This window comes from Elgaria multicarinata, chromosome 8, assembly GCF_023053635.1.
Source record: "Elgaria multicarinata webbii isolate HBS135686 ecotype San Diego chromosome 8, rElgMul1.1.pri, whole genome shotgun sequence".
NCBI classification, from domain to species: domain Eukaryota; kingdom Metazoa; phylum Chordata; class Lepidosauria; order Squamata; family Anguidae; genus Elgaria; species Elgaria multicarinata.
In genome coordinates this window covers 56,525,801-56,547,586 of record NC_086178.1, presented here as the reverse complement: position 1 = coordinate 56,547,586, position 21,786 = coordinate 56,525,801, and the positions used below count along the sequence as shown (strand labels likewise).

At 40.6% G+C, this 21,786-nt stretch overlaps 1 protein-coding gene across 3 annotated transcripts in view; it reads right to left on the bottom strand.

The window, feature by feature from the left end:
* ARMH3 (armadillo like helical domain containing 3) overlaps positions 1–21,786 on the bottom strand; it is a 131,313-nt gene that overhangs the window by 21,718 nt on the left and 87,809 nt on the right. For all 3 annotated transcript variants that reach the window (XR_010025729.1, XM_063132527.1, XM_063132528.1), the window contains exon 24: positions 10,317–10,395. Coding sequence is in view for 2 of the 3 variants with exons in the window: in XM_063132527.1 (XP_062988597.1) it covers positions 10,317–10,395 (79 nt within the window). In the remaining variant the exon portion in view is untranslated. The remainder of the gene's footprint in view (positions 1–10,316; positions 10,396–21,786) is intronic.

The window sequence follows — 21,786 nt, the reverse complement described above, 5'->3', positions numbered from 1 at the left end:
GCCAAGCAAACATATGGTATCTTCAGTATACACTTTACTCTAACAATAGTCAGCATAGGGATAAAGCTGTACAGCTGACTAATCTTGCTAATTTCCAGGTGCTGAATATATTAAGAGAAACAGGTATGTATCCAGCATGTTCCTAAAGCTACTGTTGTAAAAACGATGCATGGGAAATCCCACACAAAAGGGAAACTGTTGGCAAGACTTTCAGAGCTATGAATGACCCTGTCTTGGGCTACCCCTCCTGTAAAGGGTTGTGGCAGCCCGGCCCCATTATGCAGTAATGGAGTAAGGATAAGGAAGTTTCAGAATCTAGGTGAACCATGGGGCAGAATATTTTCCAAGGCATTTTAATTTTTTAGTTGTGTTGCTTTACATCTGTTATAGTATTTAAATCTGTGCATCGCTGCTAGGTTTTATTTTGATTTTACTTTTATACTGTGGTTTTAAACTTTTAATTGTTTATTGCATTTTATGCTGCATTTTGTGATTTTCATTGCTGTGAATTGCCAAGAGAGCTTCTGTTATTGGGTGGTATAGAAATGTAATAAATGAATCAAGGGAATGGGTGACCATCCCTGCAATCTTATTTACCACTCTGTTTCAGCAATGTAGAGATGACATACATTTCTTAGTAAAATACAATAGGAACCTCTGGAGAAGGAGGGGAGTTTTTGCAAATTCCAGAGCAATTTCATGGCATAAACTAATTCTATACACAAAAACTGGAATGAAAACAGATTTGTAAATCATACTGAGATCTAGAGATCTTTTCTGCTTCACAAGATCATATTTCACAAATCCAAGCTGTATTTATTAAAAATATTTTTTAAGTTGCCTTTAAGAACACAAGAAGTGCTATGCTGGATCAGACCAAGGGTCCCCCTACTCCCTCACTCTGTTCACACAGTGGCCATGGACCCACAAGCTGGACATGGTACACTGGTACAACCTTCTCAAGACAGCGTAAAAATACAGTAAGACAACAAAATCTATAAAAATAATAAACACCAGCTCTACACATCCCACCACCATTCAAATTTCTGGAAACACAAGGGGGGAGGGAACAGAGGCAAATGTGAAGTGAAAAAGTAATTCACACACATGAAAACAGTTTTGGCTAAAGGTGTAGGTGCCAGCACCTATAGTCAGGTTTCTATTCTGTTAAGACTGGTGAGCCCTTTTTGTCATTTAGTCTGAGTTCTTATAGTATTGGCAAATGCATACAAACATGAACTGGAGCAATATTCCCAAATTCCTGAGTGCATGGATATGTGTATGTGTGCTTTTGGAGCATTGTACTGATTCTGAGCCAATTTGCAAGTACATGGGCAAAGTATAGGTCAGCCACTCAAGTCAGATGCCATTGGTGGAGGCAGCCACAAAATAAACATGGTTTATTCCAGCAGAGGATCACTCAATCCCAGATTGCAGAGGGCTGCAAGTTCTGGAAGCTCGGTCATTCATTGTGCTGATAAATCTCTGTTCAGAATTAATTTCATTTAAGACAACCCACCCTGTCAATTCAGGTTTAGGTAAGTCTGTGGAAGTACCCAATGACTTGAATTCCTTGGCTTCAATCGTGGAACTGATACCCTCCACTTGCATGCTGGGAAATAGTGTATTTCTGCTCTGCTAATACTGCTAACAATTGGAGGGGCTTGCTAGTGCTTTCAGCATTTGGTAGATAGGGGAAAGGGTGTTCCACCCACCCTGTAAAATGCTGTTAGTCCCACAATCTCCCACCATGAGAGGAGGAAGAACACACACACACACAATGACAGGCATAAAGCAACTCACTGGAGTTTTTCACCTTCTTCCAAAATAGAGCAGGGGTGAGGAGAGGAAAACCCTCTGTCTTCTTGCTACCCTTCCTTATCCATTTGTCTTGGGGACAACAGAGGGGGCAAGGACAGGAATAAGAAAAAGGGGCTCCAGAAAGACAGAATCTTATTCAAAAGACAGAGCCATCTGTCCCCTGGGGGTGGGGGTTTAGAATTCAACCCTGATTTCTACAAGGAGTAGGTGCTGTAGATGATGATGGCCCTCTCTTCTGCCTTAAGAAGGGGGAGGATTCCAGGATGAAGTTTAGTTGATTAGTTACCTGCTCTCAGCAGCATTTGCCTTCTTCACAACAAAATTTTGGAAGCCCTCTATTAAACTTTATTAAATATTATGGTCTGTTTTATACCTAGCTCTCTATGTGTTTGACACTGTTCATCCCTTGGGTCTCCAGGGCAGATAACACAGAGAACAGTGACACATCTCAGTAGAGATATGCATGATTCCCTTCATGTGAAATGAAAAGCATTCCTCTTTGAGCACCTTGAGGCTGACAGGCTTTTGCTGCCTACACCTTTGAACTTAATTCACAGCATTTGGAAGTCAGAGGCAAACCAACCCCAAAGCAATGTTCATGCTCCTGCTTTAGTACAGACATTGCCCCCTTTTGCTTCACAAGCAATTGTCCTGATGTTCTAGGTGGCTGATCTGCTTCCCTCTTCTAGAAAAAAATAACAGATGACCTAGTTTGTCATTTTGGGGAATGGTTATCTCCCACGCAGGGTGGATAATCCTGGGGAAGCAATGAGGCACGAAGAGGCAGTCTTTTCTCAGTTGGCCCAAACATTCAAACCACTGACCCATTGTAGCTGGGCCTTGATACTGAAGACAGATGTCACAGCAGCATGCCACTGAACCTGATGCCTGGAAGCAGCCAGTGCCTATTGCTCCCTTGGTTTCAGGAAAGATTTAAAACAGAAAATGCAAATAATCAAATGTTCATGAAAGCTGACAAGTGATAGTTCGTCTTTTAATCTCAGATGTAAAATGTTGTAATTTAATCTCTCTTAAATGCAGATGCTTTTGATCTTTCTTCCACAATCTTCAGTGGTGCTTTAGCCAGCACAAGCAGATGATTAATGACAGGGCTAATCAACAACATCACATTGAACTTGACAACATCCTCCATCATAAAAACCTCACTGTGCTTCACAAGTCCCAGCACATTAAACCTCAGCATCAGGATAAGCACAAAGATACCCTGCTTTGTTTGGAGTAATCAAATAATGGAGATTATTTGGGATTTTTCTATGAGCACTCACAGAGAACACCAAAAACAGAACCAATGAGTGCCCTTCTGATTATAAACTGAGAAAAGGTTAATACTCTGCTACAGAATTCTTGAGTTGGTATTTCAATGGCACCAATTTTACTAGGACTGAACCTCCCCTATCACAAAAGCTTGTGGCAAGCTGCAACATACCTAAGCAGTAAACAAAATCTTCTCTAGCAGTATAGCTTAGAATTAGGAACATCATTCAATGCTTTGAAAGCTGTCTAGACTTTTTGTGAGTTTCTAAGGAGCAGTCAGCAATAACAGAGCAGCCTCCAAAAGTGCTTCTGTGCCTGCATCCCCATGAAGAACTTGAACACATGAACGGTACACATAAGATTGCACATACTGTTGTACAGGACAGCTTGGAACAGATATGCTGACAGCTAAATTGAGCTTGCTATTTTGTCAGAAGAGACGCACACTGCATGGTGGATGTTTGGTGCTGGACCAGAAAGTCCTTTTAGCTCATTATATGGATCCAAAACCACCTCAACTCCAGACCTCTAGGCCTAGATTGCAGTAGTAAAGAGCACCTGGTATGACAAAGGTCCTTTGTACCTTGACCAGAGTACCTGTAACTGAGCATCAGAAACACAGAGTCTGAACCTTCTTAGCAGCAAGTAGATCCTCCAGCATTAGTTCTACTACAGGGGAAACAAAAGCAAAGGCCATTTTCTGAGCCTTAGGTGCTCAGAAAGCAGCAAACTTTCTGAGCATATTTAAGATATGCTGAGGCTAAGATGTTATTGGCAAGAAATATATTGGGGTGTTCCTGCTCTAATGCTTGGTTGGATCTTTCAGCTGCTCCTAAAGTGGTTCTTGCCAAGCCTTTGCACATAGCAAGAAAATTTCAGGAGCTTTAAGAGTTCAAACTGAGAACCTCTGGGTATGTGTGCGGTTGTACCATGTAGTGAGCCATTCAACAGTGTGTTGCAGAATCTGCCAAGACAGTTAAGTATCTCAGGCCTTCGACTGACCCCACTCAGTAGAAACTCCTGAAGAGGAAGGACTATAAGAGGCATACAGTTCCAGTTGAGCTTACTTGAGCAACCAGCACTTCCTGAACTCTGGCATGTTCCTATATCCTTTGGTTGACCTCTAGTCCTAATTTTGTCCTTTGGTCCCGACTATTTATTACATTTCTATACCACCCAATAGTCAAAGTTTATTTATTTATTTATTTATTTATTTATTTATTTATTTATTACATTTTTATATCGCCCAATAGCCGAGGCTCTCTGGGTGGTTCACAACAATTAAAACCATAAAATATAAACATGGTAAGACACAACATAAAAGTTTAAAAAAAATAAAACTACAGAATAAAATAGAAATAAAACCTAGCAGGAATGCAGAACTTTAAAATACAGTAAACAGATTTAAAACAACAGAAACTGAAAGACTAAAATCCTTGGGAAATAAGGTCTTCACTTGGTGCCGAAAAGAGCACAACCTAGGCCCCAGATGGGCCTCTCTGGGAAGCTCTTTCCACAACTGGGATACCACAAGAGAAAAGGTCCTCTTCTTACCTCACATTTCCTCACATTTTTTGGCTGGAGGTCATGGAGAAGCACTGCTGAGGCTGATAGTAGGGTCCAGGCTGGTATATATTGGAGGAGACAATCCTTAAGGTAACCTGGCCTCAAGCCATTTAGAGCTTTGAATGTTAATACCAGCACTTTGAATAAGGCCTGAAAATGGACTGGGAGCCAGTGCAAATGGAAAAGTATTGGCATAATATGATCACATTGACATGTCCCCATTAACAACCTCGCTGACCTATTTTGGAACAGCTGAAGTTTCTGGACCATTTTCAAAGGCAGCCTCATGTATAACACATTGCAGTAATCCAGACAGGAGGTTACCAGAGCATGGATAACTGTAGATAGGCTATCTCTGTCCAGAAAAGAGCATCATTGATCTATCAGCCTAAGCTAATAATAGGTGCTCCATGCCACCAAGTCCACCTGTGCCTCTAGTGACCATGCTGGCACCAAGAGCACCCCAAAACATTTCATTTTGACCTTTGGTCCCAACTTACTCTTCAATCTTCCTGACTACTGCTTTGTCTCACTGTTCCTAGCTATCCTGACTCATCTGACTTCTAACCACAATCCAGCCCTGACATTCTATTCTTCAGGAACTGTGAACCTTAAAACTAGTTAGTACTATTATATTCGTAAAGATTAAAACAAGACAATTGTGGAACTGTTTTACTCTCTGCTTCCAGCCCTGAATACAAGATTGGTCTGCATTTCTGTGCCCATTCTCTGTGAAGGCTATCTGCTTACCAATTCTTAAGGTCACTTCACAGAAGTCAGTGCTCACTAAATCTCACCACATGGCGCACCCACCCTTATGGGTGTTTAAAAGCCACACTTTAATGCCATATGAGCCAATGTACATTGCCTCTGCCACATCACTTGGCAGGATGGGAAGGGGGTCAAGTGATTACAGGGAAGCAGGTACTGTTGATCGCTTCCTGAAGAGGGTGACCCCATGGGAGAAGGCTTGAGTGTGGAGGATGGAGGGAGGCTGCTGAGATTCACCCCCAAGTTTCTCCTATTGTCAACTGTATGAAATATCCCTATCTCTTTCTAGGATATGTTGGGCGAGGGAGGGAAGGAGGTAGATAGGTAAGTACTAATAAAATAAAAGGAAAATAGTTTAAAAGTAATTAAAAGACAAATGAGTAACAAATACAAGCACTTGTGGCAGCTCCCTGAAAAGCCCAACACAGATCCTGCTTCCTAACTACAAGGCAGGCCTGGGAGGATGAGAGTGCATTCCCTTAAAGGAGTCAAAGTACAATTGGATGGGCAATCCTGAAGGAACTGGACCGACCACCTTACTCAACCAGGAAAGATTGTTGTCTTTTCACTCTGCAGAACAGATCACATATCCACTCTGGGAAAACTGACAAATATTTTGCAATTTAATACTATGCAGTAACAGAACCCAATTAATTTTAATTCAGATAATTAAAGAGTAATTTACAGAAATCTCTAATCCATGTTCCACTTATTAGTGCAATCTACATTTTGCTGCTAAAATAAGAAGGGGGTTAGACTTGCAGATGTTTTCTAAAGTCCCAACCTCAGTCCTATGCTTTGCTCTTGATAGATGGAAGTCAGCTTGAAAAACTCAGAAAGCCCAGTGGCCAAAGTAGATATGGTGCCCCTGAATAGCCACATTTTGTCTAAGTAATTAAAACACAACTAAAGGAGAATTTACATACATTTATGAAATGCCTTGAAAACCAAGGACAAAAAAATTCACCCTGAAAAATAAAAAGTTAAACTGCCCCTGGCATATAGCAAACCAATCCCTTCTCTGAAATGGCCTTTCTACCCGTTCCATCCTGCTCCAGTGACATTTGTTTTATTGTACCCAATACATTAAATTTAATGGAAGCCACTAAAACACACTAAAGCAATTGCTCTGAGGCTTAACTCTGCTTTCTCTCTCTCTTGCTTTGTAGTTAAGCAGGGATATTTCTGGGATACAATTAATGTTGTCATATGCATGCTCTAAAGCTGTCAAAAGATATTACGCAACTCCTGTGCACTACTTCAACTATAAACTAGCACAGTGTGTACTAAAAGCAATGAAACCACTACTTCAGCAAGTCATAATCATCAGTGATCCTGGAATTCAATCTCTGGAAAGGAAAGGTTAAAATTCTAAGGTGGCTGTCACATTTAAATGAAAGTCGAATATTTATGGAATTTGGGTGGTATCCTGGTGGGTGTATGTGCAAGATTATGTTAACAATGAAGGACACTTCAGTTTTTACGTCTTGTATCAGAGTATGAGTACTAATTATGTGGTTTCATCATGATAAAAGGTAGCAGTAGCTTGGAAAGGCTCAGATATACTCATTCCTGCTTAAAATAAAAACTAGAGCCACTTAAAGCAACTGTACTATTTTTATTTATTTGTGTCAGGGGACTCATACCCACATGTACAGAGAATGGAACAATGGAGCACTTGGGATCATTGTGTGGTAGTGGTGATTTCCAAGGTTGATGGCAATTTTGCAAACAACTCCTAAGTTTATTTGTTTGTTTGTTTTTAAAAAACATGTTTGAAATAAAGGAATGAAAAACAGCATAAAAGGTGAATATAAAGCCAGTTGTTCTACACAAGTTAGTATTGCTGAGCAACAGAAGTCTGATTGCACCATAATTTATGACCACCAAGTGAGGCCATAAGACATACAATCATAGCAAAAAAAGGGGGGGGGAGTTTGAATCAGGGGAATAAGACAGGAAATGCATGGCAATGTAGTATGACAACACAAGGTTGACTACTTGTGTATATTGTAATATAGAAGCACGGCTACAGCAACCTGAAAGTAAAGTGGCTCGAAGACTCCAAACTGAATGTATGCCCTAAATGTGTAGCACAAATCATAGCAATCATTTAAAGGCTGTCGTAGGACTGCTTGTTGTGGTGTTGGGCAATTACATGACTTCACCATCCATTGAAAAAATCATCTATCTAGGAGAGGGACCAGAAAACTTATCCAAACACTCAGAGAACCAATTACTCTATCACCACACACAGGACAGAAGAAAATGGAGGCAGGAGGAGAGAACAGATGGTGAAAGGCAAATTCATAATAAGAAATGTGAGGTAATCCACATATTATATTTAGTTAGAAGTATGCTAACTAAATCACAATGCTTCGTTGCAATTGCTGCCTTGTGGAGCTAAACACATAGTCAGAACTTGGGAAAGAGCTTGATTATAACTCTCCCAAGTTTTATAAATTGGCTGGCCAGACCTTTCACCAGATGTAACTTATTAGAAATCTACCACTTTATCCACCATACTTGCAGTTGTGGGCTGAATAGTGATGCTTTCAGACTATGGAAAAGCACTGACATAAACCATGGATAATCATAAGATTATTTGATTAACTATTTTTAGGTTACCAAATTGGATTTCTTATCACATTTTAACTGGAGTTGTCCCCATAAAAGGGTGTTCCATGCTCATGATAAAAAACTGCCATACATACAAAATGTCTCTTTCTTGATTTAGCCGATGCCTTTAATAGGATTTTCCGAATTATTAACAGTTTGTCTGCACTATTTAGTCAAGCTATTGTTCAAATACTGCAATACACATTTTAGCTCATTAATCCATCAACTGATTGGTTACAAGCAAAACAATTAAGAAACGCTAAGTCAACACTGAAAAATAGTCATGCACTATATCCAAAACAATTCCATTATTCTTCCTGCAGAAGAAGACTAAGGCCCTTTTTGGATGGGAACTTAGACTTGGGCTGAGCCAAAAAGGAGGAGGAAGTTCCCAAAATCTTTCTGCAGTTGCCAAGCCCCCTTCAATGACTTTTGTGGGAGCCTAGGAAAGGGGGCTCAAGCATTTGGTCTTTGTGTGGAAGTAGCAACAGCAAAGGCAAGCAAATAATGTGCCTTAGTGCAATGTAGCAATACAAAGACCACCAGCCTGGTTGCCTTGGCAACAGGGACACACTCCCTCCTATCCCTCATCATCCAATTCACAGTGAGGGCAAAGCAGTTGACTTCACTTGCCCTCAACAAAATCTTTATTCTTACTGTGTGAGCTGCGATTGGTTGGGTTCGCTATTCTGAAGAAGACACAGCTGAAAAAATGGTACCAAAGCAACAGCCAAAATGTGCAGTGCATAGCAGCAAAGAGATATTAAGGAAACATTATGTGAAGATGTTCCGCTAATATTTTGCCCCCACCCCAAAGCTTTACCTTGACATTCAGAATTGAGGTGGACAACGATTTAACATTGCCTAGCCCAGTTCCTCCTTCTGGGGGCCATTCTAGAGGCCCCCACCTCTTCTTCACTGGTGTCTCTCTTTTGATGCTTCTGCCACTTCAGGATAACGCTTCCCTTTGAAAGGAGAAATCAAACCACTTCCCTGCTTGCTAATAATCTCTCCTCAAACTGCTCTGTGCATCAGAGCTGATTTCATTACCTGCCGCCTGCTGCTGCTGCTGGTTTTATTTAAAGCACAGGCGTATGGTGAAGAAAGAATTCAGCATGACCTCCCTGAACTGCTGGGGGATGAATGCTCAACTGCACTGACAGGGAGAGGCTGCTTCCCTTTCTGAAAGCTAGCAGACTAAGCCAAGCATGGTGGGGAAGCCTCCCACATCCAAACCCTCATTTTCAATTACTATACATCCCGAAAAGGATTTTTAAAGCATAGGCTGATATAATCAACACTGAACAGATGAATGGGATTCTGTAAAATACAACATCATAGAACATAGTAGTAACAGGTACAGCAACTCCTGGCATGAAAATTGAGTTGAGCAGTTTAAACATCTGGTGCTTGGCAGTACTCTTCTTGCAAAGCAACTGCACTGAGAAGAGCCAATAAGAACAAGGATGCTCTATCACCCGCCCACACATTCAGGATCTAAATGATAATTCTATCTGAGGGGAAAGGGTTGGCAAAATCAATGACTAGGTACTGGCATGCTTTGAAACTGCTAGATCCCAATCCTCTTTGTGTGGATGTTTTAACAAACCAGAAGAAGGTGGAAACCTTTTATTCTCCTGAAGTTATTTTATCTTCAGGAAGACCCATTTACACACTTGGACATCTCTGACAGAAGAGGGAGCAGAGAAATCAGATCAATTATGGGGAAATAAAATGTAACCCTAATTGCTCTCCTTATGAAAACTATTCCCATTTAGAAATGTACTCAAAATAGGTATTCGTTAGTGAATTCAATTACCCTGAAAAGTCAGTATTATCAACTATTGTATATGCTCAAATTAGAACAGCCCTTATCAAATGAAGCTGCATTCCACGTATTTCTCTAATTGGCAAGCAATGCTACTGCCAAGATTTCATTGCATATTTCCAGAGGCATCAGTTATCAAGCACACACATTTGCAAAGAAGGAAGCAAGTTGACCCTGATATGCACTCTCTTGAAATGCACAGTGATCTTTAAGTATTTCTTCCTACTCCACTGCTCTGTTTTCCAGGATTGTGACCATAGAGCAGCTCAACTCCCACTTCTTGCACTGAAGCTGTTGTTTTGACAGTGTGCTAGACAGTAGCTGGGGACACTGGAAGGCTACTGATGTAGCACGTTCTGGGATTAACTCTTCTGGACAGCAGTTTGTCATAAGGAATCACCTGATGCCCACTAGGGGAAAGCAGTATGCAACTCACCTGCTCTTCCGAGAGCTGCGAGATGTGGTTCACAGCCGCATAAGACTCTATCTTTGGATTGAAGTGATTGATGATGGCTCTGAAACAAAAAGAGGAATTATACACCATATGCAAAGGTTACAGAGAGATCTTCTCTCATCACGAGTGTTGAACAGAAACACTTTCTTTCAATTGTATCATGCAGCTGTGCTGCCATATTAGTTTCAAGTGCATAGATCAAAGGATATATTGACACATCATATCAGTTCTACATAGAAAAGTAAAAGATAAAATTAGACCACTCAGTGGCTATCAGGTTGTTATCTTTTTCTTATTTGAAACCACACTAAATTGGTCCTTGAAGTTCTCCCCTTGAGTTTGCTTAGAGACAATTCTGCAATGCATTTCCTTAGGAAGTATATAGACAATGAGCACAGAGGAGGTCGCGTTAGGAAAAGAAGCCATTGTGGCTTCTTCTCCCACATGTGTCACTGCCATATGCATAATTCCCTGCCATCCAGCGTGGGTTGTCCAAACCCAGCTCATGGCAGGGGTGGCTTCATACCCACCCTACAACCTCTACTGCAAGTTGTGGGTTGCAGAGTGGGTACAAAGCCACCCTCACCATGCCACATGCTGGGTTCAGACGACATGCCAGCCTAAGCTGCATCGTGGAGAATTATGCAAATGGTGGTCACATGCAAGACGTGCACGGGGGTTAGGGGGAAAGCCATGATGGCTTCTTCTCCCTATGTGATTGTCCCAACCCAGTCATAATCTTGGTCTTTGTCAACTGGATATCTTTGGTTTGGAGAGCTGATTTATTATATTTTTATCCTACTTCACAGCCAAAAATTGGTTCCAAGTGGTTTATAGCAATTAAAGCATAACTCAAAATACTGCTGGGAGAAGAAGGTTCCCCAGTTGGGTCTCGGAACAATGGAGATGTTTCCAGCAGCAGTTTCCTTACCTTCTGATGGCCTTAATTTAAGCAATAATCCTCAGAATGTGCAGAAACCTAGATTTGGCTCCAGAATGCTGATTCCCAAAATCACCTCTCTCTTTTTTGCATCACTTTCTAAAAAAGCAGTATTGGGCTCAGGTCTACCTCTGCATGTATGCATCATGCTTATTGGAATGTATTACAAAGGCTGAAAGAACCCAAGCAGTCTCAGACGGTAGCTGAATCCCACAGTGGCAACACTGGCTCCCAAACTGTCAATCACACTGGCCTATAGCAGCATCATTTCTTGAGGATTTCTCAGCCATATTACTAGAATACCAAATACTAGAGGAAACTGATTAATATTATGTCCCTCTGAGCTGGATGTTATCAGCCAAGTCAGGCAAGGGTGCAGAGCACATATCGTTGGATGTATCTTCCTAAGTGCCCTGCCCATATCTTCAGGTGATGTTAACTAAAATTGACACAAACAACTGCAAAATAAGGTTCCAAGGATACTTCTGCTTCAGGGTCAAAATTGTGTCATCTACACAGGCCAAAATGTAAACAACTTTATCTGCAAAAGTGTTTAGTAATGAGAAAATCTGAAGCTACCAAAAATATAAGATTTCAATTAACTTTCATTGACTCACCACCACCTTTAAAATGTTGGGTCCCAATACAAGGCTATCATGATTTACACTCTGGGGACAGTGTAAGACAGTGAAAATGGAGATCAAAAATCAGTCATCACAAGGCACAACTTTAATTTTTGTTCTGGTTTGTTTTATCTTCAAGTTCTATGGTTACAGAGACCACGTCCAACCGTGATCTTTTGCAATACTGCTTTCCTTATGGTAAGTGTGATAACAGCTCTTATACATGTAAAGAATCATGAGAAAAGTCTATTATTGTATTATTATGAACACTGTGGAAATTTCAGAGATTTCTCCCATTGGGAATAACTAAAAGAAAATACACTCCAAAAGGGAAATTGAGGACTCCTCAATTTTATAAGTTTGAAGAGCTGGATAAACCCCTCTCAGGAACTATGCATGTATATTTGAATCATATACAAGTACAAGGGCTTAGGCAATCTCCATTATATCCTTAGGAATTATTTAACCTGCACTCTGTTTGCAACAGAAAAGGCGAACATTTCGGACCCCAAAATTATATGGTCTATCCACACTCTCAGCCTCTTTACATGCCAGTACTGCAGTGCCACAAAGGCAGTTGGAATACATGGAGGGAACATGCAAACAAGGAGGGAAAGAAACAATCCAGGGGACTGAGAAAATAAACCATGGTTTGTTCGATCATGTGCTAGACAAACCCTGGATAGGGCAACAAACCATGCTTTAAATAAACTGAGGGTTACCATGACTTGTGGAGCAGATCAATAAATTAATTTTTCTCTCTGTTTGGTGTCAGGGGCCTGGGTAGAATATAGCTGGAGCCTTGCAAAAGCCTTGCTGTCTGCTATTAGGCAGGAAGTATTCTGGGAAGGAAGCAGGGATTGCTCCTACACTTAATCTTAAAAAAAACCACAACAACAACAACCAAATTCTGACCCTGCCTGCAATAGTAAGAGGAAGAGTCTCATCCCAAAGTGAACTGCTCTCCTCAGCCAGCTGAGAAGCGCAACTTTGATGGATTTCACTTGCCTATGCCAGCATCATAATGCAGCACTAATGTATTTCTAGACCACAAAAATAATTAGTTTTGGTAGAGCTTAGCACTTATAAAAATTATTGATTCGCTACAAGCTAAATCAAGCATGACCTTTTATCCCTGCTCTGCTAGAGTAAGGAGAAAGGGTGTTTGGTATTCATGGGATGCTGGTAGGGGACTCCTTCATAAACAGGTAACATATGACTTTGCTTTGACTGACAGAATATTTAAATCCATCCTGTCCATTTCTTATTCCAAATCACCTCTCTGCAGGAAAACAAAGTGTTTGCTATATATCATACTATTTCAAATGTTCTCAAATTATTATTTTGAAGTCTGGGGAGCTCATCAGCAAAGTTCTGGAGATTTCAGTCATCCCTTACAATACCATCTATCATGGATAGCTATGCAGAAGAGGCAAGGGCTACCAAGCCACACCCCACATGCCTACCTGGGTCCTCCTGTACATTACAGAGCTAAACATTGGCATTACCCAATTGAGCTTTGACTAGCTCTTGAAATTAGTTCTGTGTAGTTGGGTCAGATCATCCCCTACAAAAGCCTTCCCACAGCACAAGCCTTCTATGCCAGCACTGGCTCCATCACAATACACTCTAGATTTGCAGATGATCAATCTGCTCTAGAGTATCCTTAAGACCAAATTGATTATGGTTATCAATCAATGAAATTTTTAAATATTAAATTTTACAGCTCTGAACTGCTTGGTCAGTTAAATGCAATGACATCTACATTACAAAGCTTCAAAAGGCAGCTTGAGGATCCTGACCAGAGAGAGACATTTCTAGAGAGGGAGAATCTTCTTTTTAACAAACAGAAGCTACGATTCACTGGGTGGCAGGGTGTTAAATATTTTCTGTTTGAAAGCATGGAATATTCCTTACTACAGAAACACAAGAGAGACAAAATATCTACAAAAATAAATACGTTAAATGCACAAGAGTATTGGGGAATACTGATTATTTTTTAAAAAGTATATATTAGTTTTCAACTGAATACCATCTGCTTCATGCGCTTTTAACATTTTGCAGGAAAAAGCTGGCAAAAATGTCCTTCAGAAAGGCAAATAATCTGCTAGCTAAAATTTCAAAATTAAAGGAAAAGCCATGTTTATGTCTTTGTTATCAGGACTGTTCCCAGTATACCTATGCACTTTGAATAATGATATCCCCATCTAGAGTATTGTTCTTGGCTGCACTGGCTAATTCAAAAGTGAATTTTAATATGTAATGAAAGCTTTAGTTTACCAACAAATTAAATTCTGCAGTCCTAAGATGTTAACATGACATGTGCCTTGTAATTTTGCTGCAAACTGAGCAGAATATTCCTCACTGAACAAAGGCAATTCTATCCTCCTGCTATATTTATTTTTAAAATGTCCTTTATTATGATGAGGGGAGCCATTAAAGAGACACATTGCATATCCAGTGCCCACACACTCCCTCTCAGTGGAAGCCAGGTCCCCAAGTACAAGTGACCCCTGGATATATATCTTTATTTTCTCCCATATAAACAAACAGCTACCATTCACACTACACAACAAGCCATGGCTAGGTCGCTAACCCTTTTGCAGCAAATGGTTAGTGAGCATGTTTAAACCATGTTTATGTAGCCACCATGGTTAGGAATGATTCACACGACATGCTAAGTCCTAATGTTCAGCTCAGAGTGCTTAACTACCGTGGCTTAGCATGTCGTCTAAACAGATAGCAGAGATGGAATGGCAGGTGATCCCTACGCATTTCAGATAGTAGTTGACTCTCTTGCTTTACAAAACCATAGCCATAACCTTTAGTCAATGGCCACATTTGGATACCACACAAAATGATAGCCCCCTTACTGCTCCAGCACAGCCGTGACGAGATGGGAAGCTTTTGATTAACCACTATTTAGTGTGCTGTCCAAACCCTAAACTGTGTTTATCTTAACGATGGTTTGCTTAAACATGCCAGTTTCATATTGTATAGACTGAAGGCCTTTTCCAAAAAATCACAATTAAGATTAACCATAGTTTGTCATGGTTTGGAGAATTCAACAAGCTGTGCTTAATCTAAACTAGAAGCAAAAGCTTCTGATTTCCACCTTATAGCTATGCCAGAGAAGGGAATGCAAAAGACTCAGCCTCGACACACTAAAGTTTAAACTATGGTTTCGTATGACTTCCAAACATGTCCAATGGCGTAATGGTGCTATAACTGGCAATCCAGAGCACAGACAGAATAACTATGATATTCCTAACCAGCTCCCGTGAGTGGGCGCCTGTCATTGCAAGTGCACATTTGTGAGTTCGAGTCAAACAAACCATTCGAAAAAAGGCAGCCAGGATTCTCCTTCTGGCCCAGCTTTAATCATAAGGCTGCCATTCCTCTGAACAAGATGTCAGTTTTTCTCCCCCTCAGTAATGAGCATGAAAATAAACTAGCAAGTTTGTGCTTTTAGAGGAGGAATCCACTAGCCACAAAAATAAACTGCAGGGGGAAAGCAAAACAAAGGGAGAATTTAATCAGAGGGCAAGGGTGCATGCATTTTTAGCTTACAAGGAAAGATCTGAGTCAGCAGTGTTGTCAGATGGTAGGAAAAAGAAGCCTGTTACACCTGTTAATTCCTGTCAAATGGCAATGTATTCTTTGTGTAGTAGATGGCTTCTGTGTCGAGGGAACCTCATATCCTATTTTATTGGTGGTGTGGGGGAGAGAAGTGGGCCTACTTGTGCGGGCTGAGCCTTCAGCAGCTTTTCAGCTTCTCTCCTTTCATCTGGCTCCGTTTGCTTGCAAAAGGGAGCACACCGAATGCTTTTGATTCCTCTCCTGGCACACAATTTTCTATATCTCATCACTTTCTGGATGCTAAGCAATTTAGTCTATCTCCCTGGTTTGAAGAATGAGCTAATTTTCTATTGCAGCGCATGCCTGTAGATTTAAGGTGTGAAGAATCATGAGTTCTCGCCCCCCACCCCCTCCTAAATCACTGCTCTTTGACTTCTTTTGCATGGCAGATAGCAGAGGTGCAGAGATTAATTGTTTCAGTATAGCCATTTCCCATTTACTAGTGGCACTGCGTACAATGGAGGCACCCAGGGCAACATTTCACATAGTATGTCTGCCACAGACCAGCAGGAATTTTCCTAAGAAAATCAGTGGATGGAGAAATATCTGTGCAATCAATGAGTGCTCATTAGAAAATAACAGCATTTGATAAAGACATAGTTTCTTTAAATAGCCAAATATCAAAATGACAATTTTAAGTTTCTACAATGCAATTGTTAATTATTTCTGTTGCTGATTAACTCAACAGGCATCTAGCTCACATTGCTCTACTCCCAGCCAATCCAGTATTCATTTGCACCCTCTTCCTCTAAAATATAAAAGTTCATACTAGTGCTAGAATAAACTCAAAAAGAGTACTTTAAGCAAAATGAGCTGCCTTGTACTGAATCAGGCCACTTACCCATCTAGCCCAGTACTGTCCACCTACTATGACTGACAACAGCTCTTCAAGGATGCAGTCAGTGTGAGGACCCGGCACCAGTCATGCATCTAATTTTGGGTTGGATTTTTTAAAACTAGGGATTGAACCTAGGGTCTGCTGAAAACACTGCCTACAACAGGCAAGACAACCAAGTGTCCTCCAGATGTTTTAGGCTACATACCCTATAATCCCTGACCATTTGCCACACTAGCTGGGGCTGATGGGAGTTGTAGTTCAAAACATCCAGAGGTTATCAGATTGCCTACTCCTGACATATACTCTATCCCCTGAGCTATAGCTGCTCCCCAAAGTGAAACTCAGTATTTAAAAGACCCTTTAAAGCTCATTCCTGGCAAATGATAATTATATATTCAAAATTCTCCCAGGGGACTGCAAATCCTCATCCAGCACTCCCCAGCCACTCACAAAAGATGGGTAATCCATCACAGATCCACTGCCAGGGGTCAGTGCTTTTGGTCTGAATCCAGGCCAAAAGCTGAGCCATTCAAGCATTCTGAACCATTCACCAGGAAAGCTTCACTTGATCCTAAATGATTTTGCAGCCCAGGAAGCCTAGAAACAAGCAAACAGTGAGGAAGTATTTGCTAGTGCAATTCCTATGCGTTTTAACAAACTATGCCTCTGGATATGATATAAATAAAATAACTTCGCATTGTTCATCTCCTGCATATACTTATTCTAGCCTTCCCAGCTGTAATTCCTGTAGGAGCCTCCTAACCTGTCTGGTAAATGTGGAAGATAAACATATTAAAGACTTGTGAATCATGCATCTTAAGATGATATGAACAGAGCAATCCTCCAAATACCTTTGCAATCATTGTGAAGAGGCAAGCTATTGAAAGCAAGGAGACAGGAAATGCACACGGTGTATTAAAGACATTCTTCTGAGGAAGCTCAATGCATAGTGGTTAATGCAAGTGGTTAAGTCTATACTTCTCAAAAGTGGTCATCCTACTTTGGTCAATGAAAGCAATTGCTTTGGGATGTATCCTCCTTGACTCTGCCTTTAGCCTAACTTGTACGCAAGGCAGAGAACTTCTTAATCGGACGGATATATTATGAGATCTACTTGCCCAACCCTTGGCTGTGCTTTGCTGAGAATATACAACACATTACCCATTTTTCACAGGCTTTCCATTCTGTGTGGTCTAACTTATATGCAGCTAGCAGAGCTAACAGCCCTGTGATGGGGGCACAGTTGCTATAATCAAGCAAGGATAGGAGCAGGCTGCCCCATGTGGCTGAATGGGGTCTGCATTACTAAGGGCAATTCCAGAGGACAACCTAAGGAAAACATCCAAATGGAACACATACACACATGCACACTCTTCAGCTACCAGAGCTTAGAGTCCTGCAACTGAGACAGAAATGTACATAGAGGCCCACCCACACAGTCTTGGATGCATATAGACAAACAGGGCTAACCCTGGCTCTAAGGCAGGATTCTAGTCTGGCAGGCCACCACTTGCAGAACTTGGCAGCTTTACCTCTTTTCTATATTCAGTTATTTCATGGTCATTTTCTTTTAATACAATTTCTCTTTTATGTGGACTTGTCTGCCACAGGCTTGATGGGTGGGAGAAAATGAGCCTCTCTGTGGATTTTGATACCACTGCCTGTTAGAATTCTCACCTGATAGTCATCCTGGCCAACTACTACTCAAAGAAGAAAGATGGGTTAGTGGTGGTATGAGGAGATGCTGACTCACTACATGGAGTCATCTGCTAGAGGGAAGTTCATGCATGTCAGTCTTAACACAAAACATGTTGGTCCCATTGACTGTTATATCCAAATGTTCATCTCTCTTCCAGGTAAAACTGTTGGTAACCTGGGAGAATGGTTCTGTTTCTCCTACAGCAAGGCTCCCTTATTTGAATTGTTTTATTAAACTTATACCATAGGCTCAGTGGACATGACATACCTTACTCCTAGATTTTGCTTGTCACACACTACAGAGTAGATAATATGGGATATGAATCAAGATACACTCTCAAATGAGATTAGATGCTCTGTGTCCCTTCCAGCCCTATTACTCTATGATGATGAGTACAACTTGCAAATTTAGGTTCTGACAACACCTGTACACTGGGAGAAAGGAACTGAGGGTCAAACCTCATGGTACTATAAAGACACAGCTATGTCTTTTAAGAAAAGTTGAGTCTGACCCACAAGTAGGAAAGGATCACTAATCAAGAGTTACACAAAATGTAGGAGGATTCAGGGTTTTCCAAGAATAACTTTTAATAACCTATCAGATACTATAGTTCCCTAGTCATCTCTAAATAGGGACTGTTGGTAAATGTTGATCCCCACCCCCACCTTCCAGCAGTAATAACTATAAATTAGTTCATCATCCACCAAACGCTTCAAAATATAACAGGTTTAGATTCTAACCCTTTGAGACTTAAAAGACTTCAGCGTCTGGTACTGGCAAAAAGTAAAAATATTTTAATTACTCTTTATGCTCATTAGTAGTCTAATTAGTCATTTCATTACATGCTTCTTTCCTTTTTTAAAAAAAAAAGCATGACATGCCTTTAGTTCCTTTTACTGTGGCATGTCATGTGGATCACACACCAGTTTAAAAATTCACCAAGAGAGTGAAATTCAGAATATTTATTCTGCATTCCAGAAGGATTTTTTTCTCTAGAAAAAGAGAGGCTGCCATATCAATTAACACAGACAATAGCTATCACAAACCTCACACAACATAAAACAAAATATAGAATGCATGTAATCAGAGGCAAATGCTTTCGCATGTTATGCTTGCCTTCTCTATTTGACACATACATTCCTGTAATAACAGGATTAAGAAACCTTGAAAGAACTCGAGATATCAAGGACATATATTATACATATAGGCAGCTTGTTTTAATAGATGACTAACCTCACGCTGAGAAAAAGTTTGCTTCATTGCCTAGTCTAGAATTAGGATGCTTAAACCTCTTGATTCTTGGATCTTATTTTTGTTTGGCATGCTGTATTATTGAAGGCCAGACTAGAAGTGATGTGTTATTAGGAACTATGCTGGATTTTCTTTTATTTAATAGCAGGTGCAAGGGGGGAAATTTTCATCGGGACCTCAATGAGCAAGGAGGTTTAACCCTTCCCGTTCCAGCCATAATCCCACCAGCCTGCATAACTATGAGCTTTAATAGGTTGGGGGCAGCTCCCATTGGTGCCAATGGGATTCCCCACCCCACCCCAGATAAGGCTTGTAACTGCACTGTTGGGGGGCAGGGTCATCAGGATTGAGGCTGGGAAGAAAAGAGCTAAAATCTCCTCCACATGTTCTGTGGTCTGAATGAAAATCAGCCACTGTCTTGAAACTTCCACTATGGTTTTTTAACAAATACTGACATGTTCTTTAATTATATGCTGTAGTTTTTAAACTGACATGGTTTTTAATGGTGTGTTTGGGCATAATATCTCGCTTTGATCCAATATGTCTTGTTTCCATAAACCAACCCTTGACCAAATTACTTCTTAAAGTTTCCAGTGGCTATTCAGAATTGTTTTTCCTCTCTCAATTGTACCATTTGAAGGAGAAAAGAGACCATCCACTAAACATTGGCAAGCTTGCTTGATGATCAGAAGCTACTAAAAACAGCAGCCACTATATATTAAAAAGTTATGTACAAGCAGTTCTTGAGCATCCTCATTTTGTGAGCTTGTTGCTGGTATAAGATTTCCTGCCATTAAGTCTGACTCTTCAGTATGAATGAAGAGACGAATGCTACCAGTTGACCTATTCTCTTAATAGCAATAGGACTTCATGTACTAAGTTCGTTGTCTGCTAACAGTGAACTCGGCTTCTTATTTATGTTCAAGCTACATTTGGATTGTGCATGGCAATTACTGTAAATCATTGCTCCACAGAAGTTATAGTAGAGTTAACTAGTTATCATAGTAAACTAGTTACCATTATATGTATATAGTTTTGTGGTAGAGTTAGTTACCATTATACATTTTTTTGTGGTACACTAAGGACAATATTTTCAAAAAAAATTTCTAATGTTACAGAAGAATGTAAGATGTGCCATGCTGGATCGGACCAAGGGTCCATCTAGTCCAGCACACTGTTCACACAGTGGCCAACCAGCTGTCAACGGGAAACCCACAAGCAGGACATGGTGCAACAGCACCCTCCCACCCAAGGTCCCCCAAAACTGGTGTATACAGACTTACTGCCTCTGATACTGGAGGTAGCACATAGCCATCAGGACTAGTAGCCATTGATTGCCTCCAGAAATTTATCCAACCTCCATTTAAAGCCATTCAAACTGATGGCTGAATTGTTGATAATGTACCTGAAATAGCTTAGGGTTGATTTAAAGTTGGGGTGCACAGCCTGTTTGATCCTGAGGGCTGCACTGCATGTCTTTTGTGGTGCCAGAGGTTGCATACATCTGCAGGGTGCCATGTTGGGTAAGGCTGTCTTAGTGTATGCTAGAACTGTGTTTTGCTGGGCTGCCTTGTTTCATAGTTCCTTCATACACATCCAACAATTTTTCCTTATGTTTGATCAACTGTATGGTTTCGTATAACTGGACAAATACGTGGGCTGGTTACTGTTGGGAAGAGTACTGAGGTAAACTGGTCAACTTTGAAGTACTGACCCTACAGATGCAGGAGTCTGTTTCTCAATAACCTTACACATCTTGAAGGGTCCTGGGTTTACAGCCAGCAATGCTGTAGTTCACCAGAAAGGAAATGCAAGGCTGGTGAAAGGCTAGGAGGAACCTTCTTGCAGCTTGGAGCAGCTGAGATAGGAGTCCTAACACCCAAGTGAAGGCAGGAGGAACTTTGCCCATTTCTCCCCACTACCATTAAAGACCCTCCCCACTACCATTCAAACAGGTGTGGGAGAGAACAGGCATAACCACACTTCAACCTGGCGTTCTCCAGAGGTATTAGATTACAACTCCCATCATATAATAGCCCTTTGTTTTTGGTATCCTAGCAATTTGATCCTACCTGTTGCTAAGAGAAGTGCTTTCAGAATGATGATGATGATGATGATGCACCCTTCTCAGCGCCTCAGAAGAACAGGAAGTATGGAGCAGTGATTGGCTTGCAGCATTAATGTAAAACATTACTCACATACAACTTATTAAATATTCAACAATTCTCATACAAATTACTAACATACGTCAAATGTGGCATTAATTCTGACAAGAATTAAGGTAAAATGCCTTTACACATGAAGTACATGCAATACCTGAGATGAGAACTCAGATGAACAAATTAAAATATTAATATTTCCATATTAAAATTGCCACACGGTAAATGATGAAAGCATTGAGGCTAATGGCATAAATAGTAATAAAAGTGCAACAACTGTGAATTTTGTAATTCAACAAATTT